At 53.8% G+C, this 24,530-nt stretch overlaps 1 protein-coding gene across 6 annotated transcripts in view; it reads left to right on the top strand.

Moving 5' to 3' along the window:
- Window positions 1–24,530, top strand: part of HDAC4 (histone deacetylase 4) — a 268,595-nt gene that overhangs the window by 224,020 nt on the left and 20,045 nt on the right. For 5 of the 6 annotated variants that reach the window (XM_072640708.1, XM_072640711.1, XM_072640712.1 and 2 more), the window contains 8 exons: window positions 246–366; window positions 3,002–3,048; window positions 8,382–8,489; window positions 9,258–9,313; window positions 10,449–10,536; window positions 12,798–12,917; window positions 14,992–15,089; window positions 22,519–22,637. In XM_072640708.1, the coding sequence (XP_072496809.1) occupies window positions 246–366; window positions 3,002–3,048; window positions 8,382–8,489; window positions 9,258–9,313; window positions 10,449–10,536; window positions 12,798–12,917; window positions 14,992–15,089; window positions 22,519–22,637 (757 nt within the window). The remainder of the gene's footprint in view (window positions 1–245; window positions 367–3,001; window positions 3,049–8,381; window positions 8,490–9,257; window positions 9,314–10,448; window positions 10,537–12,797; window positions 12,918–14,991; window positions 15,090–22,518; window positions 22,638–24,530) is intronic. The other variant, XM_072640709.1, reaches the window with a different exon arrangement.

Raw genomic sequence — 24,530 nt, 5'->3', positions numbered from 1 at the left:
CTAGCTATGTGACCCTGGTCAAGTCACTTCACCCTGTTTGCCTCAGTTTCCTCTTATGTAAAATGAGCTGGAGAAGGAAATAGCAAACAGGAATCCTCAGGCTTTGACGATGCCCTGTTACCTGAAGTTAGCTCTGACATGTGAGTGCTGAGGCCCTGAGCTTGCCTGCTCTGGGGGTCCAGGTGGGCATCTGTTAACTGAATGGTGCTAAAGGTCTTTCCCCTCTCCTTTCTGCTCCTTTCCAGTGCATTCGGGGACGGAAGGCTACGCTGGAAGAACTGCAGACAGTGCACTCAGAGGCCCATGCCCTGCTCTACGGCACCAACCCCCTAAACAGACAGAAATTGGACAGTAAGAAACTTCTAGGTATTTATTGCAGGATGCTCATGCCTGGGCAGCTCCACCGTTGCGCTCGCTTACGCCCCACCGTCCCACAAGGCTGCTCCCTTCAGAAGGGCCGCCTGCAGCAAGCTCAGCCATCCTTGGCTTGAGCCTGAGCCGTGAGGGCTGGTCCGGTGGAGGAAGCGGTGAGCAGGACTGAGCCCCTGTCACTGAACCCGGGGAATCAGTGAGGGGGGAGCCCAGCCCCTACTTCTCCAAGACCCCGTGCCTGTTGTGACTGGACCTCTCCTCATTTGGCCCTGCGTCGATGTGCGCAGTGCAAGATTAGGCCCACCACGGGTTTCTCTTTGAACCTTGTTTTTCTGGGGCTGGAGGGGAGGTGGAAGGGCAGTTCTTAAAACTGTTTTCAGAAGAGACTTCCTCAGGGCCAAGGGTTCTTGGAATAAGAGTGAATGTTCCTGGTGCCTGTCATGTGCCAGTCATCATGTTTAATTGTCACAACCCTGGAGGGAGATAGGTAAAGAAACTTGAGGCCAACAGTGCATCCCCCAGGTGGTCTGGGGCCAGATTTGAACACAAATCCTCATGACTCCAGACCAGGCACCCCATCTGCCAGGTTAAAGGTGGACACAGAGTTGGGGCAGTGGGCAAGGGTCTGAGCATTAGCGTAGCCCCACTGAGGTCCCAGGGGAGCAGGCAGGAGCCCCTGATGCACTGTACAGAGCGCAGCCAGGCATGGGCCCAGAGCATTGAGGAATAAACAGTGACCATCATCGTGACTTCAAGCCAGGGCAGAGCGAGCACTGGGGAGTCCATGGGGCCCTTCCACACGGTATCTTGTTTGGTCCTCACAACAGCCGCCCTGCAAGGGAAGTGCTCTTGTACCCATTCTACAGAAGGAAACTGAGGCAGAGAGAGACTAGTAAGTGACCTGCCCGGGGCCTCACTTCAAGTAAGTGTCTGAATAAAGATTTGAACTCAGGCCTTCCTGACTCTGAGAGGCCCCCTCCCCCCCAGCTCACCCTTGGTGTCTGTTGCCCCAGTGAAAGGGAAAGTCGAGTGTCCAACATCAATCACTTAGGCTCTCCGCTTGGCAGAGAATGATCTGAATCCACTGACCATGGCTGCTGCCCTCCTTCTGCCCAAGCCTGGCCAGGGGGCTCCTGCCCCTTCTCAGGTGCTGCTCTCCTTCCCTGGGCTTTGGGGGGACTGAAACTACAGCAAGAAACTGGTGCCACCTGAGCTAGCACTTTGCACTCCTTCCCCTCTCCCCTGCTCCCTCTCCCCTGCTTCCCCTTTCCTTCCCCTCCATCACCCCTCCTTCCATCCTCTCCCCTCTCCCATGGTCACTGTCACTGCCATAGTCCTCAGCTGCTTTCATGCTCCCCACACTATGTGACAGCAGCAATGAAATGTTTCAGGCCTCGGACATAATAGATTGTTTGACACTGTCCTGGGGGCTGGACCCTCAGTTTTATCCCCCAGTGAGGCCCAGAGCCTCAGGGGGGGGTCAGGCACTCCTGGGGGCAGTGACTTACCCAGGGTCACACAGTCAGGAAGCGTCTGTCCAGCGCTTGCTGAATTGGAGACTATCCATGCTCCTGAGCCTCTGTGCTATTAATGGTAATAGTTACCAAACTGAGAAGTGGCCTGGTCTAGCCTACTGGCCTTGGTCAGTCAGTTAATAAGCATTTATTAAACACTTACTGTTTACCAGGTATGGTGCCAGGTGCAAGGGGAGCCCTGCACTCCTGCCTCTAACCAGCCTGGGGTTCCAGGAGCCCCTCATTCTATTGGGGGAGTCTGAGACCCAGGGGCAGGAATACCTTGTTGGCCCGAGGTCACCCCAGCAAAGGCACTTCCCATTATCCCCTGCTGCCCTGGGACAGGCCTATGGGGAAGCTGGCAGAGTCCAGCAGCGGGAACACAGAGAGCAAAGGACCCAGAGGCCACTGTCCCTTGATAGATGCCCTCCCTCCACCTGCCACCCTAGAGGAAAAGCCAATTCTCAGACCTGTCCAGGTGCTTTGGGGGCATCCACCGTCCCCATGCCAGCATGGGTGGTCCTGGCACCTCAGGGTGCCTCCTTCACACTTCACACACAGAACAAAGTTGGTTGCAAGGGGGCGCCACTGTGCTCAGAGCCCTGGGCTCAGAGTCAGGAAGACCTGTGTTCAAATCCGGACACAGACACTCCCTAGCTATGCAGCCATGGGGAACATCCTTCCTTTTTCAGCCCATTTCTAGTGACTTCTCCTCTGGGCAATTGCAGCATCTGGATGGATGGGCCTCCATCGGGGCAGGCGGCTTCGACCAATGGGCCCTTGAATCAGTGAGGTCAGAGGCTCACAGGGCCGTGGTCAAGGACAGGGTGGACAGGGTCTGGCCGGACCAGATACGTTTGAGGCCACCTTCAGCACTGAGAGGCAGCGGGTCTGGAATAGGTCAGTCAGGAGGAAAGCTGGAGGAAGAATGTGGCTGCAGATGGACAGATGGCGTGGGGTTTGCCTATTGATGGGAAGCTGCCCAGACATGGGTCCTAGAGCCCCTCCCTCAGCCCCCTTCAGAGCCTGGAGGGAGCTCATGGCTCCTTACGGTTGGGGGAAGGGGAGGGAGACCTTGACCTTGTGCTCACTTGTCCCTCTTGTCTCCCCCACAGGTTCCTTAACATCCATGTTCGTCAGGCTTCCCTGTGGGGGCGTTGGGGTAAGTGTTTGCTTTGATGTCCCAAGAAAGGTTCGTTTGTTCTCCCTGCCCCAGTAATGGCCATGGTTGCTTTGCTCTCCTCCTAGGAGGGAGAATTGCTGCCAGATGTTCCCCCTCAGTAGGTCTGGCCGGGCCAGGGAAGGAGTGGGGGCTTCCAGAGAGGGGCCAGCCCCTCAACGCAGCCTGGGCCTCTCTGCCATCCTCCCTGGGGCTTGGAGATCCTGCCTGGCCAAAGTCGAGGTGTCCTGGTGGACAAAGTAGCTTGGCAGGAGCTTGGGTGTCCCCTCAAAGCCTACACCTGGCACTGTTCCTGGTACACAGTAGGGGCTTCATGAATGCTTCCTGATTGACTTTGTTAATAGAAGGAGCATCCGGTATGGACACTCTATCCACCAAGGTATCATTTCTGACTGCCAGGTTGGGTCAGAAGCAGAAGCCCCATGATCATTGACTGAGTCAGTGACAGGTGGCAAGTGTTCCACATACATATGCCTCTCTGGACCCTGCCAGGTCCTGGGGGCAGAGAGGGGCAGGGGAGTGTCCTAGTAAAACTACAGGCAGCATGGGGTTAAATATCATAGTGATGGTACGGAAATGAAAAAGCACATTCCCAGTGCCTATGTCTAGCCATGCATCAGCAGCACCAGCATCACGATCTGATTCTACCCTGGACAGTGCCCCTTTCTCACATCCATCCGTCTATCAGTACCAACATCACGATCTGAGTCTGCTCTTGATGGTCCCCTCCATCTCACATCCATCTGTCCAACCATCCATCCATCCATGCCAACATTACAATCTGAGTCTGACCTGAACAGTGCCCCCATCTCACAACTGTCCATCCATCCATCCATCCATTATCAGTGCCAGCGTCACAATCTGAGTCTGCTCTGCATGGTCACCCTACCTCACTTCATCTTCACCTGGTGGGGGACCTTCACTGCCTGCCTCTTGGAAAGGGCAGCCCCCCTGCTCCAAGAGCACCAACGACCAAACACATTGTGCAGTGGAGTTTGTGGGATTGGGAACTGGAGGCGTAATTACAGTTGAGGAGGCTGCAGCCACAAGTCTGGATTCTGTTAGGGAAATGAGACAAAATTGTTTTCTTCCTGAGTCTTGACAAAATCGCTGCTTTGAAAATTATCCCGTCAGAAAGAGCCCAAGTGGCCGTCCCTCATTCTGCCACCAAGCACCCTGAGAGTGGGGGGGATGGCTCAGGCCCTGCAAGGGCAGCTGCTGCTGCTTAATTCAGGGCATTACTGGCCGGACTTGAAAAAGTTTGCATTTGTATGGGAGATGAGCCAGCACAGCCATATTTCCAATTTGCAAATGAAAACTGAATGTTAATAAGGAGCACAACAGGTAAATTGAGACACAGGGCCAGGATCTAAAATAACAGGGCAGGACCCAGGATTGGAAGGCCACTTTTCTGAATGGGGCATTTGGGGTCTCTGTGGTGCTTTAGCTTTTAAATGCTTTCAGGGCTGCAGATGGGACCCTCTATACCTGATGTCAGTCACAGGAATAATACGCATAATACACAGTCAGGGATGAGGACTATGAGGAAATTCCATGAAAAAAGTCTCTCTACCAGTGCAGGTTTGTCACTTTCTCGACCAGAGTGTGGCCTAGAGCAGTGAGAGGCTCAGGACCTACCCAGAGTTCTGTGGTTGATAATGGGTCAGAGGTAGGTCTGGTACTCAGGCCTCTATGATAACAGTAGTAGAAATAGTGGAGGACAAACCCTGGACCAGCACCTTCCTGGGTGCAAGGAACTTCCAGGTCGGGAGGGTGCATCCATCTCTGCAGGTGGGTACCTTCTCTGCAGTCGCCTGGAGGCCCCCAAGGTCAAGGAACCTGCCAGGATCCCTAGGCCAATCTGTGCCAGGAATAATCCTGTATTCCCTCCACAGTGTTTAGGCAGCATTCACCTGTGCTACCCGACACAAGGCTCCTTCCTACAGAAGGAAAACAGAGGGTGGCCCATTTTACAGATGAGAAAACTGAGGCAGCTTGCTCGAGGTCACATAGCCAGAGCAGATGCAGATCTTGTGACCTTTGAGCCGGGATTCACAGATCACAAAATCACAGGTTTGGGGCTAGAAGGGACCTTGAGAACCATCCAGGTCAAGCAGCTCATTTCAGAGTAAGAAACTGAGGCCCAGGGACAGGACATGCCATGTCACAGGGTGATATGAGGCAAAGGCAGGATTTAATCCCGTAATCCCAGCCTCCCAAACGAGGCTCTTTTTGTTGGCGAGAGCTGGATGGCACAGCAGAGCCAACAGTGGTGGGCAAGACCACAGGCCCTGCTCTGAGCACTTGCCAATAGTGTCTCATCTGATCCTGCCCCCAGACTCAGCAGCCGTGCTCCTGAGCCGCTGTCAGAGCAGCACCAAGGAGATCCTAGCAGAAACAGCACATAGCAAACTGTGAAGGCCGCGGAGCAGCCTGAGCCCGGCCTGGGCTCCAGCGAGCCTGGAAGGCACTAGCCTGGTCTGCGCTCCCAGAGCCTGCATTACTGTTTATGCATCCTGAGACTTTCCAAGTGTGAGGCGACTGTGCATGGGTGTGTGATTGTGTGTGTGCGTGTTGTGTGTGTTGTAAGTGTGGGTGTGCTTACATAGATGTGTGCATGGGTATGTAGATGTATGTGTGCGTGTGGATGTGGATACCATGTGTGTATCTACCTCTGCATGTGCCTGTTTTCCTACCAGGGTCTGGGCAGGGCTTCATCTCCAGTGAATTTCTAAAGAGACCGACTTGTCTGGGAGTCAGGGGCCCTGGGTTCAAATCACATCTCCTCCACAGTGTGACCAGGTTTAAGTTGCTCACGTCATGTAGGCCTGGTTCTTTCTGGAGCAAATGAGGGCCCTGGCCTAGAGACCCCGAGCGGCCTTCCCACCCAGGCTGCCAGCCACACCCACGCTTGTCCTTCACTGAGTGGCCACTGAGCGAGTCCTCCAACCTGTCTGCAGCCTTTGTGAGAGTGACCCTTCTCCCTCTCTGTCCTAGCTGCACCTCAGATGGGAGCGGCCAGAAGCCGGGTCCGAGGATTTGGGGTTTTTGACCTTAGACTCAAGAGGTTGTGCATCTGTCCAAGGCCCGGGTAGAACCTGGGGATGACCCTTCTACCTTGCACTTACTGAGTGCTTATTGTGTACCAGGGCCCATGTGTAGCCTGGGAATGGCCTCTTCTACTATGTACTTATGGAGTGTTTACTGTGTACCAGGGCCCATGTGGAGCCTGGGAATGGCCCCTTCTACCATGCATTTGTGGAGTGCTTACTGTGTGTCAGGCACGGTGCCAGACTCAGAGATACAAGCACAAGGATTGAAGTGCCCCATCGTGCAGAAGCTTATATCCATCCCCTCAGGAGAGAGCTCACCCTGTGAGTCCCCAGACATGTCAGAGACCCAGCCTGGGTGTCAGTCAGCAACCAGAAGATTCACAAGGTCTTGGGGCTCCTTTGGGCAGGCTCCAGTGCCAGTCTCGACCAGGCCACATCTGTCTGTTTGGGAGAGTCGAGTCAAGCCTTTCCTCCTGCTCACCCAGCCCCAGGTGACCCAGAGAAACGAGATGTGAACCCAGAGAGGTGGCATTCCTTGTCCAAGGCAGCACAGACACAGGCAGGATTGGAACCCAGATCCGGGACTCTGTGCCCCTCCCCCCATCTCTTTTTAACAAGCCAGGTCCCTCCAGCTGGGCTGCTCCTCCTCTGGATAGAGGGGACTTTAGAGTGAACCCCAGGCCACAAACACTTGCACTCCTGTGGTCATGGTGGTCCTCAATGCTGTCACTCCACCATCATGAACAGAGTACATGTTGGACATACGGAGACCATCTGAGGGCGGTCCAACCCCGACCCCCACCAAGGCTGCCTCTGTGATGCCAGGAGAGACTCCGAACTTGTGACACATTCTAGGGGACCCCTCGGGCAGAAGACTGCCACCAGACACCCATCAACTGCATCCCAAGGAGAGTCCATAGACCACTTGCCCTGTTGTGTCTTGTTCTTGCATGGCCCCATCGACTGCTCTGGCCATTTCCCAAGTTCTCTCCCCAAGACCGCAGTCCTCTCCCTCCAGGCCAAGTACAGCTACAAACAAGGCCTAGAGGTGTCTGCCAGTACACAGGATGTAGTGTCCTTTGACCAGGATTCCTCACATCCACCGAAAGCATGTGGATGGATGTGAGCTTGGGAACTAGAAAATAATGCTAAATGGCCTCCCCCTGAGAATCCAGCCACCTCTGGCTGGTAGTCAGAGGCCATCAGGAGGTCAAAGGCCCACAATCTGCCCCCTCTAACCCTCCCTTTCATGGGGGCAGGAGCCATACTCCTGCAGGAAGAAGGACTTCTGTGTACCCTCCCCTATGAGCCTGTGACCTTGGGTTAGAAGCGCCTGGCACCGTTGGCATCTGCACAGATAGATGTCACAACAGGGAAATGAAGTTTGGGCTGAGGCCAAAACTTCATGTCAGGGAGGCTGGGCTTCAAGACTCTGCCACAGCCAGCCACTCTCAGTGACCCTCGGCTTCATAGTGAGTGCTAGTCTGCATTAGGAGGAGGTCCTACACCAGAGATACACACCCAGACCAGAAGATAGACAGAAAGAACGAAATGCCCTCTTCCTGGTTCTCCTCCCTCGTTCTATTAAAGTCATCGATCACCTTTGTTTCCCCTCTCCACCTTTATTTCCAACTCTAGCCCTTCCCCTTCCTAATCAGTGCACCATCTCTTAGGACAAAGAACATAGGGAACACGTGAAGTGCTTACTGTGTGCCGGGCCCTTGGTCAGTGTGTGCATGGGCACTGGTGACACTTCTTGAGTGTCTGAGGACAAGCGAGTGCTCCATGAGGCCAGAGTCCATTTGAGCCTGGCACACAGAGACTCTTCACGAATGTGCGTCAGAAGCCATGCTGCCTGCTCCATGCGAGGGGGAACCGAGAGGACATGACCCCACAAGGAAAGCCTCAGACACAGGACTGAATCCTAGTGGTCAGAGAAGATGGCAGGTGCTTTGGAGAGCAGGGCCAGCGAGAAGTTTTTATTAAGTCCCTACTATGTGCCAGGTGTGATGCCAAGTTCTGGTGGGGAGACAGTGTGCAGTCATACAGACCTCACCAAAGTCTTAGCCTTATGTCACATGCAGGATAGGGAGATGGTGACCCTGGAGAGGACCTTGCTGGCAGAGGGGCCCCGTCCCATCAGCCTCCATGAGTGAGGAGGGCCTCAGCAGGTGTGGAAGCAGGGGTGTGCCTTCCTTCTAGACCACAGTGGTGGTCACCCAAGAGGGATTCACCCAAGGACCCACCTTGTTCTGTCTGCAGGTGGATAGTGACACCATCTGGAATGAAGTGCATTCCTCTGGAGCCGCCCGCCTGGCCGTGGGCTGCGTGGTGGAGCTAGTCTTCAAGGTGGCCACTGGAGAGCTGAAGGTGAGTAGGAGTGTGGGCAGGTGTAAACAGCTCCCTCAGCTCCAGGGGGATGGGGGTGAACCTTGACTCCAGGCCCATGGCACGTGTCCTGCCTGTGCCCCTTCTCCCTGGGCCCAGCCATTCTTCCACATGGGTCAAGGACCTGCCTTGTGGGTTTGGTGCTACCGAGAAAAGTGAGATCCAGTCTGTGCAGTTAGGGAGCTCATAGACAAAGGAAGAAGTCTCAGCTAAGGAAGCTACGCATCCTGGCAAAGGACAGAGCTGTCTCCCACGTCCCCTTCATCCCCAGCGCTCTCTGACGGCCTGCAGCCTCTGAGGGACCACGTCTCTGGGCAAGAGAGAGAAATGGGCCAGTCTCCAAGGCACACGGCTTCTCTGTTGATGGCCTTCAGCTTATGGGGGTTTGGATGGAACACAGAGGCTCGTCGCAGCCTAAGCGGCCTCTGCTGTCCTTCATCCCCCAGCCACACATAGACACACACATGTTCGCTCACATGCACAAACACATGTGCACATACACATTACAGATGCACACATTTTCAGCCACACACTCACACCCACATGCACATATACACACATGTACCCACAAACACATGCTCCCAGGAACCATTCCATCCTGATGATGAGGCCAGTGACCTCTCATGAGCCTTTAACAAGCCCTCTGGACAAGCCGTGGCTCTGCAGCGATGACCACACCCAGACTGGTCCCATGGGCGCTCTCTCTGGGACCCTCCCTCCTGACGCACTTTGCTCTGGTCTGGTTTGCAGAACGGCTTTGCTGTAGTCCGGCCCCCTGGCCACCATGCCGAAGAGAGCACACCCATGTGAGTACCGGCCTTCGCCTGACATCCTTCCAGGGTCCAGAACACAGTGACCGCAGCTCAGGGTTGAGTTCAGCCTCGGGGACGGAGGGGGTGGGGGTGGCCCTGCAATGCCTCTGTTCCCTGGAGCTCATTGATGGTGGGCACGCAGAGATCTCTTGGTCATGGGCATCTGGAATGGAGCTAGGGATAAAGTTAGAAACAGTTAAGAGGATAGAGGAGAGGGAGACCCCCCCCCCCAGAGAGACACGGGGAACACTAAAGTTAGATGGGGAAAGGTCATTGAAGCGCTACTGGAAATGACCAGGTACCTATCCTGCTTGTCATTCATTCAATATCACCTCACCTTCATGGGCATGGAGTCCCCTTTGGGAAAATGAGGGGCCTGGGCAGACAGCTCCTAAGGCCCCTTCCACCCTGGACACAATGGCAAGTCTCAAGCTGACCTGGGGTCTGCACCTAAGCAGTAGGGGAGAGGCCAGATTCCTGGGCTGGCTAGGGCAGGCCAGGGCAGGGCCTGGCCGGACTAGACAGATGGTGTCACTTCATTGATCAGATATCACCACTTCCCTCTCCCTGCCCCTCCCCCTCAACCTGCTTCTTGTACCCCTGGGGGGTGGGGGCAGGGAGACTCATTTCCCCCAGGTTCTGGCCCAGGTCTGCAGTGAGGATCTCTTCTTCTTTCGGCACTGCAGCTTAATTCAGTCCTCCATCAGCTACCCACAGTATGCCAGCACATTGCTGGGCTCTGACAGGCCCTCCCAAGGAGTAAAGACAACTCTAGTTGAAAGGAAGGAAAGGGGGCAGAGCTGGCTTCAGCCACTTCCTATGAGGGGCCTGAGGAAGCCCCCACCTCTCTGACCCCTGGCTGCTTGTTTCCTGGGTGACCCTGAGTTAGTCACTTACCCAAGTCATGAGAGATGCAAATGCCCCCCTTGGATTGTTGAGGGGTCCAGGAGGGACCCACAGCCCAAATGGGTTCTCACACTAAGTTGCAACAAGGGAGTGCCCCTCCCCTGAAGGGCAGGACCATCTCCAGAAGCCCCTAGACCCAAAGCTGACATTGATCATGGAGGAGATGGGCTGTCTTACCCCTCCAACCCTGCTCTCCCTTCCCTTTTCCTGATTCTCTCCTCAGGGGGTTTTGCTATTTCAATTCTGTGGCAATCGCGGCCAAGCTGCTCCAGCAAAGGCTGAATGTGAACAAGATCCTCATCGTGGACTGGGTGAGTGAAGAAAAGATTGCTGCCTTGGCACCCCCTGAGGGGGACTGAGCTTCAGTTCTGGAGGATGCCTGTGGATGAGATATCTCTCCCTGGCTTTGTTCTCCAGGAATCTTAGCTTGCTAACTAATAAAAGCACAGGAGGGAGCAAGGGTCCCAATGCCATTTCAGACTTAAGCATCTACCAAGTGCCAGACTCCAGGGGTACAACATTAGAAATGAAAGAGCCTGCCCTCAGGGAGCTTAGATTCTCTTGGGGGAGCCAGTGGGCACAGAGAGAGCTAAAGACAAAGGTGATGTTTAGGAGCAGAACCCAGACATGGCAGGCTTTCCCAGGTGGCATTGTTGGCATGACAGGGACAGTGCCTGTGGCCCTGGACTCATGCCAGCAGGTGGAGATGACAGTTCAGAAATGCCCCTGTGGGTGTTAGCCTGAAAGGGTGTGGTTACCCCTTTGCTCTGAGATCTCCAGCCAGAGCCACGTTGCCCTCTCAACCCTAAAGGTCATCCTTCTAAAGCCACCTTGGTTCTGTCTCCCCTCACTGATGTCTGGATGTATCTCCTGCGCTCAGCTACCTGGGGACAGTCCATGTACAAGCTCTGGGACCCCCTAGAGCACTGGTTCCCTTTCCGGCCACTTCCAGGGGGATGGATGTGGGCTTTTCAGAAGCCCTCCCTTTGCCCACAGCCATGTCCTCTCTTCCACCCTTCCACCTCAGAGCTCTGGCAGATCTGTGCAGGGTCCCCTGGGGCCATAGCTCCAGGGCCTTCAGGGATCTTCATTAATCTTGGCCAGCCTCAGCCACTGGTCATTTCGACTTGGCTCCTCTGCCTGTGAGAGGCCTTGAAAGATCTGTGAGCTCAGCCCTGCTCTGGGGGCAGTGGTGACCCTCCCAAGTGCATGGGTCACATGGCCACTCACAGCTGCCACTGCGGATGCCTGGTGAGGATGCCATGGGAAGGCAGACTACTTGCAGGAATCCCCTGCCCACCATCATGGGTCTTCCCAATGCCATCAAGTAGAAAGATCAGAAGAGTGATCTTTTGGAACTGAGAGACCTGGCTTGGAACCCTCTGCCCTACTCCTAACTTGGTTTTGGGTCCTGGGTCCTGGATAAGTAAGGTAGTGGATGGGGCATAGTTAGAACTGCCTGGCACTCAAGCCAGGAGCTCTGGGTTCAGATCCTGCCTCCAATGCTTGCCCCCCAGAGGGGGCCTGTTTCCTCATCTGTAAATGAACAGAACTGGGCACCTGGACTTCTGTGAGAAATGGGAATCAGAAGGCTCACTTCTCTCCCTGCCCTGGTTTTCCTTTATAAAGTGAAAGCAAACTTCCTCATTCATCGAGTTTCTAGCAATCGCCTACTGTGTGCCAGGCTCTGCGCCTGCCCTCGGGAGTATTCCTTCTGCTTTAGAAGTGCACACTTCTTGTACCTGTCACAGAAGAATTCCAGGCCTGACACTCCTCTCAGACCCTGTGTCCTTATCTGTAAAATGGACCTGTGATCCCTTTTTACTCATTGTTAACATCACACGGAGCTCTTTTGAGGCCCACACATGATACCATCTCTGACCGTGCCCTGAGACACCCGTTATTGGAGGATTGGGTAGGGAAAGGCCTGCTATGGCCATGGGAGCTCTTATCATAAGTGTCAGAGGTGAGATTGGAATCCAGGCCCTCCTACATCCAAGACATCAGGTCCTGGACCTCTGTGCAGAAGGGGCCTCAGAGGAGACCAGCCCAGCCTCCTCCTTTTACAGATGAGGAAACTGAGAGCCAGGTCCCACAAACAGTGAGTGAAGGAACTGTCCAGCTATGTGTCCTGCTCACACACATGCCCAGCGCCCAGCTGTCACCAGAGAGGATGGCCAGACCCAGGGGCCATGTAACAGAGATCACTTGCTCCATGAGTCACCAAGATTAAGTTGGGAAAAGCCTTGATTTTTTTCCTCCAGTCTTTGAGCAAACTTCATGTGATCAGTGACATCCTCTGCTTTTCTTCCTAGATCATAATTATATTTATTTTTAAATGAGAAGAAATGTGCGAACTCTGTCTGAGCCCTCAGAGGCTCCTGCCCATCCCATGGCTCCTGCTGCCCAGTGGCCTTCTTTGATTCACAGTGGAAGATGGAAGGGAGGAGACAAGGGGACTGGTTGGGTGACTGGGCCGGAGGGAAGGATGGCAGCTTGGGAGCCCCTGGGTTCTCCTGGATGACCAACCCCAGTCCAGGTGCTGACTTTGTCACATCTTGTCCTCCCCCAGGATGTACATCACGGCAATGGGACCCAGCAGGCCTTCTACAGTGACCCCAACGTGCTGTACATCTCCCTGCATCGCTACGATGATGGCAATTTCTTTCCTGGCAGCGGAGCGCCTGATGAGGTGAGCAAGAGCCAAGCTACACACTGGCCACAGGCTCCAGGAGCTGGGCTTCTGATGAGCCTAGATGCAGAGCCATGGCAGGGTGCTTAGGTGAAGGCCAGCGTGTCTCATGTCCAGTGCCTCACACCATTTGAGCGCACAGTAGGGGCTGAGTGAATGCTTGGTGGACAGATCTATTGTGTACACGGGGTCTCTTTCTCCCACCAGAATGTAAACTGCCTGGGGGCAAAGGTGGTTTTGTCTTTACATACTCAGAGTCTAGAACAGTGTCTGACACACAGTGAGTGCTGACTAAACGTCTGAGCTTACTTTTATTTAGGTCTCGACTTTCCTGGGTAAAGAGGCAACTTTTTAAAATGAATCCGTAATGAGCTTTCTATTTTATACATGTCATGGGGTTCTAGCACAGTAGGACCCCAATACTGTAGCACCCTGCACATAGTAGGGGCTTACTAAATACTCTTTGAACTTTTTTTGTTGAACTTTATATGGTCTTTCTCAGTCACTCCGTCAGCAGCACGCAGTAGGAGCCTAGTGGGTGGTGCTCATGCGAGACGCAGAGACAGAAACAAAGCAGTCCCTACCCTTCAGGAGCTTCTGTTTGGAGAGGGGAGACAAATGTCTGTGTTCAGAATAGGGAAGAATCTTAGAAGCTGCCTGTGGTCCAGCCTTCCTGATTTTACAGATGAAGGAGGGAAGGAAGAGAGGGAGGAAGGCAGGAAGGATTATTATGTGTCTGCTTTATGACGGGCATCTTGCTAAATGTTTAACAAATATCTTTTAGTGCTTAAAACAATCTTGTGAGATTGGTGCTATTGTTATCTGTGTTTTACCAATAAGGAGACTGAGGCATATGGCAGTTAAGTGACTTGCCCAGGATCAATCAGCTACTGAGGGTCTGAGGCAACATTTGAACTCAGGTCTTGCTGATGCCAGGCCTGGTGCTCCGCCACACCTGTGGAGGTGTGAAGCGATACCCCTAGTGCCACCTGTGTAGAACTGGCAGGCCCCACATTTGAGCTCCCATTTTGTGACCCCAGACTCAGTACTTGTTCCCTGGCCCCCATGGCTTGAACAGAGCTTTGGAGGAGTCCTGGAATCGTAAGAGGCAAGGAGAGCTGGAAAGGCTGATATCTATTTCAGGTGTGCAAGCCTGGCTGTCTCCCATGTGCCCCTTATTTTTATTTTTGTCCCAAATACAAATGCCAGTCCTGGAGAATCATCTCTGGCATCCAAGCCAAGGAGGCTCTCCCATTCCCCCTCATCCCCCTGGCCCACCCTCCCATGGCAACCACCACCCAACCTCCAGAGGGGGCAATGCCTGCTAGCTGGGCTGGAAGGACCACTGAGTGGCCCCTGCCTTTTGCTCACCAGCAGAGGGTGCTCACCCTCTGAACAAAACACAATGCTGCCACAGCCGAGTGAGGATGAGAAGCCCCAGCTCATCAGCTTGGGTTTCAAGTGGTCTGTCACCAAAACAGTCACAGAACCGAGAGGTCTTGGCAGAATTTCTGTGCCAAGGACACCCATCCAGCCCTGTCCCACTGGAGCCCTTAGCCCTCTCTGGCCATGTGTCTGCCAGGGGTGCAAGGAGCCCTCATGGACAGGACTCCTCATGGGGAGGAAGATGACATGACATCAGCCCAGGTCAGAGCAGCCCAAGGCGTCCCTCAGATTAATGGACCCAGGAGCTTGAGGGGCCTTGGGGAAACCAGGATGCCTGTGAATCTGAAATGTCCCAGGATGAGAGAATGGGGCTTCCCACTGAAAATGTCCACTGCTCAGGCTATGTAATTTCTTCAAAGGCCATGTCAGGAGCCCCTACGGGAGTGCCAGGGCCCCCAGAGCCCAGTGCAAGACAAGCAGGGGTCACCATTAGCCTTTTCCACATTGGGGTCTTGGTACTGGTGTCTCGGTGCTGCCCACAGTGAAACCAACAAAAAACAGAGAGGTCTGCTTTAGGCCTCTGATTGTGCACCCACCAGCCACAGAGAGACTTTAAAAGCCCGACAGCCATTGGATTGATAGCTCCATCATATAACTGTCTCCATCCTCCTCCCCTTCCTCATCCTAGGTTGGCACGGGACCTGGCGTCGGCTTCAATGTGAACATGGCATTCACTGGTGGCTTGGACCCACCCATGGGAGATACAGAATATCTAACTGCCTTCAGGTAAGCCTCCAGGCTCACTGGTGCCACGTCTGTCTGTCTGTCTGTGTCGTGGATCTCTCCTTAGCCCTTGGGCTCAAACAGTGTGCCTGCCGTTGTGAAGTTCATTGACATGTTGGTCGTTTTCGTCATTGTTTGTTGGAGGTGGAGAGACACACACCTGGCCAACAGCCAAGTCTCACCAGAACACAAGGGGCCACCTGCCCAAGGGCAGTAGCTAGCATGCTCCTGGGAGCATGGTGAAATGTCATAAAGTCCAGCTCCTCTGGGAGGCGTGCTCATGGGTCTGTGAAGCCAGTCGAACTTTAACTTTCTCTCCTGTGTTTTGTGAGATGTGGGATTTTTCTAACCCTGGTGAGAGAGGCAGAAGAGAGTCATTTCACAGGTGAGTAAACTGAGTTATCGCGCTTTTAGGGCTTGAGGTCCCTCAGTTCAGAGCTGAGGGAGATTGCCGAGGTCAGTGGTTTCAGCCTCTTCTCTTGTGCTTGGAGGCAGGACATGGACTGATATCTGATAGTCCTCTCTGTGTGACCTTGGACAGGTCTTTTCTCTTCTGTTGCTGGGTGGGTAGCTCTGAATGGGGGGAGGCCCCAGAGCTTGTCTCCCTGGTGATGGACGGGGTGCCCCCCAATCTTCCCATTCAGCATACCTACTATGTGCTTGGTGATCACCTCTCTGGGCCTTTACCACCACCACTGGCCCATGTTTATGATCTCAGCCATTGGCCCCCAGTGTTTGAGCACAGGGAATTAGAAAGAAGTGCCAGGGACATGAGGACCCCACCTTGGGATGGTCTCTGTCCTCATCTGCCCAGAGCCAGGACCCCCAGCCCAGCCCCCTCTTCCTTTCTGGATGGCCTCAACCTTGTCTCAGGGGACAGCGCAGACACACAGAGAACCACCACTTCCCTGGTATCCTTTCTGTATGGGGCCTTGCTGAGCACCCTGTGCAGGACATGTGGCTTCTCTGGATCTTGGTGTCTTCTTAGGTCAAATGTATCCAGGCATGACTCACCAGATTTAGGTGAGTCCACAAGAGTGTTGTGAGGACAGCACCTCAGGAAACTGAGGCACCGTGGATGTGTGAAGAGGCCAGGTAATAATAACTGTTGTGATGATTTGTCCTGACCTGCGTCATCCTCGGTGTCGAGACTTCCCCAGGGAGGCTGTTCTCTCCACAAGTGCATGTTAGCAGCTGCTTGAGAATGTGGACCGCTGAGCGGGCACTCAGCCAGGATGTAGATATGAAGGCCAGATAAAGCACGACAGAGAGGAGCCTGTTTCAGACCTCCTTGTGGCCTGCAGGGGACCCTGGGGGTCTGGAGTGCAAAGCACTGGGCCTAGAGTCAGGAGCCCCAAGTTCTAATCCAGCCTCTGACACTGACTATTCTCATAAGTTGGGGAGGGGCCCTGGGAAGCTCTACCTGGCAGAAATACGCAGGGTTTTCTTTTTTCCTCAGCTCTTGATCAAATTTAATGGGCCTCAGGCTTTCTGGACATAATTTGAATAGGGAAGGACTCTCCAGAAGAGTGATTGAAAATGGGAGGGAGCGCTATTTGGTTTCTTCCTCCCCCAGGCTAAGAAGGAACAGCTTTGCCAATGTTTAAAAATAATAAGTGGTTCAAAGACTTGGACCTTGGATCCCTTGGGACAGTGTTTCTTCAGCCTGGAGTTAACACAAAACTGACGGACTCAGTCTCTCTGAATGGCCACTTCTATAAGGACATTTTGGATGGCAGCCAGAGAGCCAGGAGGAACTCGATAACTGTGGGGCCAAAGGATCTGGGTTTGAATCCTACCTGTGCTGCTTAGGACCATGAGATACCAGACCTATAGATGGAGGGGACATTGAATCCAGTTAATTCATTTATACAGATGAAAAGAAGGCCCTGAGTGACCTGTCCAAAGTCAGTTAGAGACTGTAAACAGCCCAGGTGCGATTTGAACTCGGGGTTTCTAAATTAGGAGCCCACGAGTGCCATCTTCCTTATTCCCTGTGCAGCCTTGGGCAAGCAGCTTGTCCTCTCTGGGTCCCTTCCCCCTCATCTGTAAAAGCAAGGGTCCAGATCAGATGACCTTCACCTCCCACACAACTCAGGAGTTTTAGACACACCAGCCCCCTCCCTTAGTGGAGGCCTTGGGGTCGGCCTACGGATTCAGAGCTCTCTCTGTGGTACACAGTGAGGAAGGCCAGCCCTATCTCTGCCCTGGGGGCACAACCTCATGCCAAGCAGGTTTCCTCCCTCTCCTGTGGCCGCCTGCCCCCTTTCCAGGGCAGTGCATTGGGTTCCATCCATCTCTCTTGGGCTTCATCTGTCCCTCTCTGGAGCCCTGTCCTTCCCCTTTGACCTCCAGAAATTCCGTTTAATCTCATGCCAAGTCCATCCGGGATGCCACCGTATCAAGTAAGCTCATTAAAGCTTGAGCGGCCTGCTTGGAAAGGAAAATCGTCCTAGGTTTTTATTGATTTTAATGTAAGATGGGGCTTTGATGTTCACAATTTATGGCCGTGGAAAGAGGGCTCATATATCCCTTTTTCTCCCTTTCTTCTGCTTTTTCCTCCTCTTTGCGAGCCCCTGGAGACAGCACAGGCCTTCAAGGCTGCACCTTGTTATGCGGCCGATGCCTGCCATGTTGCATTTGCAGGGGATCAGGCCCAAGATGAAGCAAAGATAAGAGTGTGGGCACTAATGAAATCCAGAGGCAGCAGCACTTTCCCCAGGATCGGGGAAGCTTGCAGCCGAGAGCAGGGTGCTCTAATTTGAACCAGCCCTGACGCCAAACAGGGAGTCTTTGAAGTTTGCAGATGGACCAGGAGGGGGAGAATGTCGGCCTGGCTCCGTTAACCCCTTCCTTTACCCAGCCCCTGCCCACTTTCCTGCTGGCCCCCAACAAGAGCCGCCCCTACATCAGGCGCCTGGTGCAGAGGCAGCGGAGTCCCATTAACCTTTGCAGAACGCAGTCCTGGAAAATGGCGGCCGAGGACCCTGGAAGAGCTGGTGTATTTGAGCCTGGGTCTGCCGGCCATTCTTTGGTTATCCATGCAAGCTTTCTACACGAATTCTCTTTCCTTCATTATTGATGTTTTCATAGAAGGGCAAGGATTGGATTGAACCACCTCTTTTTCTTCTTGAGAGCTGTGAAATGTCATGAAATCCAGATCTCCCAGAGAAAAGGCGTGTTGGAAGAGAGGGCGATGGACTGTCACAAGGGGGCTTAGCTCCAGTGCTGAAAGGGAACTTAGCGGCCAGCTCAAAGGGAAAACCAAGGCCAAGAGCATTAAAGTGACTCTCACTGAGAGCCCACAGCAGAAGAGATGAGGAAAGGAGTGGGCGCACTCTGTGGAGGGTTCAGACAGTACCTGTCTGTCACCCACACAGCTGAGCTGGACTTAGTGGCATTTTTTTTTCTTAATTCTTACCTAAAATCAGGCTGCTGATTTGAGGTTCTTTGGATCAGGATGGGGTGGGGGCTTGGGGAAGTCTCTCTCTCTGGAGTGGCATAAAGGTGGTGGCCTGTGGGTGCATAGTGAGGCAGACATTGCCAGTGTGCTGGTGTTACAAGGGAGGATTCCAGTGTTGGGCCGCAGGGGGAAGGATGGAGAAGACAGTGTTTGCTGTATGTAGGGGAGGTTCTTTTGATTGCTAGTGTAGGACTCCCAGGACTTCCTGTGGCAGGAAGGGGTCCCCAGAGAAGGTTGCTGAGGAGAGTGCCAGCGGGGGCTGGTCCTGGGCCAAACTCACCAGAGTGTGAGGGAAATGTCCATCTTCCACTTCTTCCACCATGACTTCTGCTCTGGAATGAGTCTAAAAAGTGTTGAGCACAGGTGGACAGAAAGTCATCGACTAGGTCTAGTGGGGTGGGGCTGCCTCCCAGAGCAACACACACCTGAATGGTGACCATCTCTCCTCCCTCTTGTGGTTACTCTTCTGCAGAATGACCCTTCCTCTCCTCTCTTCATGCCCCCCCTCCCCCATCTGCCCTGTCCATGGTGGCCAGGGTTCTCCTCCTCCTTTCTCTCTGAGATCATGGACACTGTGGGTCACTCTCTTCTCTCTGGATCCTGGGGAAGAGCCCCTCCTGGGGTGCCTCTTGTCTGCTTTGCTGGGTCCTCGAGGCCACTCACACTGACAGTGGGCATCCCTCAGGTCCTATCCTGGGCCCTCATTGGCCATCTCACCAGCTCCTGGGGGTTCAGTCAGCATCTCTGAAATGACTGATCAACATATCGAGCCCCATTCCCTGTGCTAACCTATGGGTTGGCATCTCCACCTGGCATCTTGTAGACATCTTCAGATCAGTGTCTCCAGAACTGATCCCATGACCTTTTCCCCAAATCTGCCTGCTCTCTGAACTTCCCCATGATTATCAAAGGCCATTCTCCCCTTACCATGTCTGTCTGCTATGCCCTCTCCTCTGACCCTGTCCCCATCTAGGGGGTGATGCCCCTGTCTTAGCCTCCCCGCCCCCCCCCACCCCTGCTCCAGACCACACTGACTGTGTTGATTCCTCCCTGCTGCCTTCTGACCCAGCTAGAGAATCCTTTGATGGAATAGCAGCAGCACCTCCTTCACAGGGTCACTGGGAGGACCAAAGGAGGTGACCTCTGCCTAGATCAATGTGATATGATGTTATCTGGTTGTTGGGGAGATCTGGGTTCAAGTATAGACTGGCCACGGGAGGGCGGAGCAGGAGAGACCCTTCCCCTCATGTTCTCTGATCCCTGCCCTCTTGTAGGCAGACCCCATCCCTGTTATCACCATCACCATCACCATCACCATCATCCTCATCACTGGCCTCCATCCCCACCCCCCAGCCCTTTGGCCCTCTCTGATCAAGGGCTCCAGGGCCCTCCTCCTGCCTGGTGTTTTCAGGGTCCTCCTTCTGTCCCTTTGCTTGCTCGATCTAAGGGGCTTGGACTTCCCTGACCCAGGGGTGATTATAGGTGAGTCAAGCAAGGATGGAGACTTAGCCTGGTCACACTGGAAGACTTGTGGCTGGCACTGACGGCCACGGGCCCAGCATGGTGTCTCATGCCCATATCCTTCCAAGCTCTCTGGGCTTTGGGCAAACACTTGGAATTGCAGTGGGGAGTGGGGCCCAAACCTCTGCACAAAGCGGGTGGCGTGCATGTGCACACATGTGCGTGTGCATGCACATGTGTGTATGTGCATGTGTGTGGCTATCTCAGCTGCTTGACCTGTTCTTTGATGGGTTGGGATGTGCATGTACACACATATACACACACACGCACATGTGAATTGTGTTTCCTACTTTGTTTTGGTCAACTTTGGAGGGACCCCACACAGCAGGCTGAGGCATTAGTGCCTCTCATGGTAATCGTTCAGGGAAATGATGATTTTAGCAGTTCGTTTCTGGCTCATAGTGACTAACTCTGCAGAGCTTCAAAGAGGAGAAGGGAAACTAGCCGCAGCCACCCCTCGGGCCCTTTGTGAGGGAGATGGCTTCAGCCTCAGCTGGCTTGGATCCCCCAACCTGGATGGAGTAGCCCTGGACAAGTCAGAATGCTGTTGGAATCATTTGGTGAAGCAATCCAACAGGACCAGCCTCCCCACAAGGCCATGGGCAAGCTGAGAGAAGGAGAATTCCTCCTTCCAGGACCCCTAGCACAGGGATCATGGCAGACCTGGGGGAAGAGAGAGACAGTCTGCTGGGTTAGCACATTCCTGTGGTGGTTCCTCCCCTTTCCGTTCTTTTCAGATCATTCAGATAGCCATCCATCCATCCTTTGTCTCTCTGTCCACCTGTTTGCCTCTTATATTGCCATCTGTCTGTCTAGCATCTAGTACCCTCATCTCGCCTCCATCCATCTGGCCATGTCTCCTCTGCTGTCCCTCTCTCTCTCCATCCATTTGAGCCATGCGCGCCCTAAGTCCTACTGAAACTACAAAGACAGTCCCTGCCCTACTGGGAGACCAACCATCCACAGATGAGTCAAAACAGACTCAGGGCCCAGTCGATTCAAGCCAAGATGTTCACAGAGTCTCTCGAGTACATGTACCCAGAGTGGAGGCCAACCATTTTGACAATGTCCAACCAACAATGGCCAGGCCAGTTTCAAAGGCAGAGGTCCCCGGGATGACCCTGTGTCTGCCACCAAACTCTGAGAAGTATCCAGACTCACGTAGGAGGGTTGCGTGTGGAGAAAACTGCCCGATGCCTGGGCTGGTCAAATTTACATCCCCGGCAGCCACACATCTCTGGTGGTCTCCGATCCTTTCAGACCCTGTGTTCTTCAAGATGTCAACTCCACAGGGTGAAAGAATGGGAAGCACTGCCCCCTCCCCCCCAAGGCTGCCAGGCTCCATTCCTGCCAGGGCTCCAGAGGAACAAACCCCAAAGCACATACTTCCTGTGGGGGATGTCCAAATTTGTTCAAGGTCATCAAAAGGCTTCAAACCTCCTTGTAACGGCCTAGAAGTAGATGCTTTAGAAAGTTACAGTCCTTGGAAAGAAAATGCTCCCATCCTTGGCCCTGGTGCTGCCCACACCATGACAGTCATGGCGAGCTGGGAATGGCCTGGGAGTCCAGCCTGGCCCCAGAGGGAGAGCCCACCTCCGGTGCACATCCTGGCCCACTCCTACTTTGTGATTATGAAGACTGCAGGATGGATAGAGCCCATGGGGTGTCAGGCCCTTCCCTCCCCAGCTCCTGGGGGCTTGTGGATGAACCCAGACTCCCCCCGCACAGGGCAGCTGGGCATGTGTGACTCCTGAAGACAATCTCTGGGCTCACCCTGAAGTCAGCACAAGGGGTCTCTTGGAGAAAATGTGTGCCCAGAAAAGTAGGTGCAAAATGGGGTCCTGGGATCCCAGGTATGGAGGTTATGCAGCCTGCCCCATCCTTTGACAGAGGAAGAAACTGAGGCACAGGGAGGTTTGCCCAGGGTCCCACTGCTGGTAAATCCTCACATAATCACGACTCTAAGAAGACACAAAGTAGCTGGGAGTGGAGGGGTGGGGGATGTAATGGGCCATCCCCTTTAGCTGTGAAGGAAATCTACAAGGCAGAGGTGAGGAGGGCGTCCATCCCAGGCAGGGGGCACAGCCAGTACAAAAGCCTGGAGGTGGGAGATGGAATGCCACATATAGGAAGCCACAAGTAGGCCCATTGGCATGGACTGTGGAGGGTTGATTGCAGACCATCTTCGGGCTCCCGTGCTGCGTGACTCTCATCCAGGGTCCCCTTAGAAATGCTGGGGGCTGTCTGGCTTTCTCCTGCCTGCCCTCGGCCCACAACTAGCCCATCTTCATTGTTCTGAGTTAAAAATCCCCCTGCCCAGGGTGCAAACAGGTCTGTGTGTTTCTCAGAGGCTTTGAGAGAAGTAGCCCTTGCTGCATTTCTGAGCTCACTGCCCCAGGTGGAGCAGAGGGCTGGCAGGGTTAACACACCTCTCCTTGCATGTTGCAGAACGGTCGTCATGCCAGTGGCTAACGAATTTGCCCCCGACGTTGTGCTGGTTTCATCTGGTTTCGATGCTGTGGAGGGGCACCCCACGCCTCTTGGAGGCTATAACCTGTCAGCAAAGTGTAAGTTTTCAGAAGATTCCCAAGCTTTGCTCCAGTTTTAGCACTTTGGAAAGGGGGTGGGCAGGGGGAGTTGGCAGCACTGTGCCCCTTCTGTCAACACCAAGGTGCCCAGCTGTTCAGTTTCAGTTTGGGTTTTTCTTTTTTTAATCACTGCTTCAATGACCCTTCTGCCTCCAGCCCCTTGCCCCATGGCCTTGACATATCCCGACCTTGTAGGCAATGAGCTATAAAAGAGGCCTTTGAACCATGCTGGGTGAGTGCCCTGACTTCCTTTGGGTCCTGTCATCAGTCCATGAGCACCAACTCCTGGGTTGCCTCCAGGGACCCTCTCCAGGTACATGGCCTGTTGTTTTCCTGATGCTGGTGAAGCCAGATAGGGCCAGACCTTTCCTGCCACTCCCATCCCCAACACAAGCAATGCCAGCTGTGGGGAGGGTCCATGCAGCCCGGGCACTGAGGGAGTGGCAGGGACAGACAAGGCCTGATTTGCTCTGTTGTTTTCATTTCTGATCCTAAGTGATATGTGAGGCCTGTTTCCAGTCCAGGCCCGTGAGCTGTGCTGACTGGGCCGTGTAGACACCCAAAAAGGTAGCATAGCCCCTGCTCTCTGAGGGCATCTATTTATCCCCCACTGTGTGCTGGGCACCATGCTAGAGGCCCAAGCTACAAAGACAGAATTGAAAGTCCCTGCTCTCTGAGGGCATCTCTTTATCCCCCACTGTGTGCTGGGCACCATGCTAGAGGCCCAAGCTACAAAGACAGAATTGAAAGTCCCTGCCCTCCCATGGTGTCTGTTCTGTATTGCCTGCTCCAGGGCTGGCATCACACCTTCTCGTACCTTCTGCCAGTCAAGGCCCTTGGACTCCCAGGATCTTCCAGCCTTGATCTCAGTGAGTCGGCAGTGCCAGCTGAGCCCCCGCATCCCATCTCTGCAGCTTTGCTCCAGAGGGGAGACCTTCAGGATGGAGATCATCAGGGCATTATTGGCTTGGTCAGGAACCCACAGATGATGTCATTAATTAGCATCATGCCTTGGGATGTTTTTCTAGAACATGTGGATCCTGTGGTCCAAGAGGAGGATGGGAGACCAGGACAGGGCCTGCACCATCCACGGCTGACTCCATGCTGTAGATGCCCAGGGTGTCTTTTCTATCCCTTGTCAGGCCCCTGTGTGAGAGGATCTCTCTGAAACTTTGCCCCGTGGGGCCAAGGAGGCACCTGCCTTCGCTGATGGAGAGGGTAGCCCGGCAGTGGGATTGGTTTGGCTACTGTTCTTTGGGCCTCCTTCAGAGAGACCCTGCCTGGATGTACACCCTCCCTTTCCTCTCTTACACGCACACGTGCACACCTTCTCACATGCATTGTCTCACGTGAACACACATCCACACACTCTTGCATACATGCACACACACATTCTCACACACACATTCGTTCACACACATGCACACACATTTTCACACGCACATTTTTACACTCACACACTGGTGCGCACACACGCACATTGATGCACACACATACTTTGGTGAGTGCACACACATTTTCACACACACTCACACACACGTTGACATACACACATTTTTACACTCACACACACACACACAAACACACAGTCCCAGAGTTTGCTGATCTAAAGCTCTCGCAGAGTCACTAACTGTTAGATCTTCCCTTACCCCCCAACAGATCATTTTTTACATTAGCAAACTCAAAGCATCGAAAACATCGTTCCTCTGTTCACGCAGATCAAAAGGAGGAATCCAGCCCGAGATCCTGAGCTGAATTGATTAAGCTCAGAGCTGGCTCCTATTAGGCAGCTCAGCCCCAGCCCCCTTGCGGCTTTTTTAATATGATGTAATACCTCTTGAAGCTGCTTTGATCGCTTGCCAGGAGCCTGCT

Source organism: Notamacropus eugenii, chromosome 2 (assembly GCF_028372415.1).
Source record: "Notamacropus eugenii isolate mMacEug1 chromosome 2, mMacEug1.pri_v2, whole genome shotgun sequence".
In the NCBI taxonomy this organism is placed as follows: Eukaryota; Metazoa; Chordata; class Mammalia; order Diprotodontia; family Macropodidae; genus Notamacropus; species Notamacropus eugenii.
The sequence above is the reverse complement of the archived record's forward strand: the minus strand, read 5'-3'. Positions and strand labels throughout refer to the sequence as shown.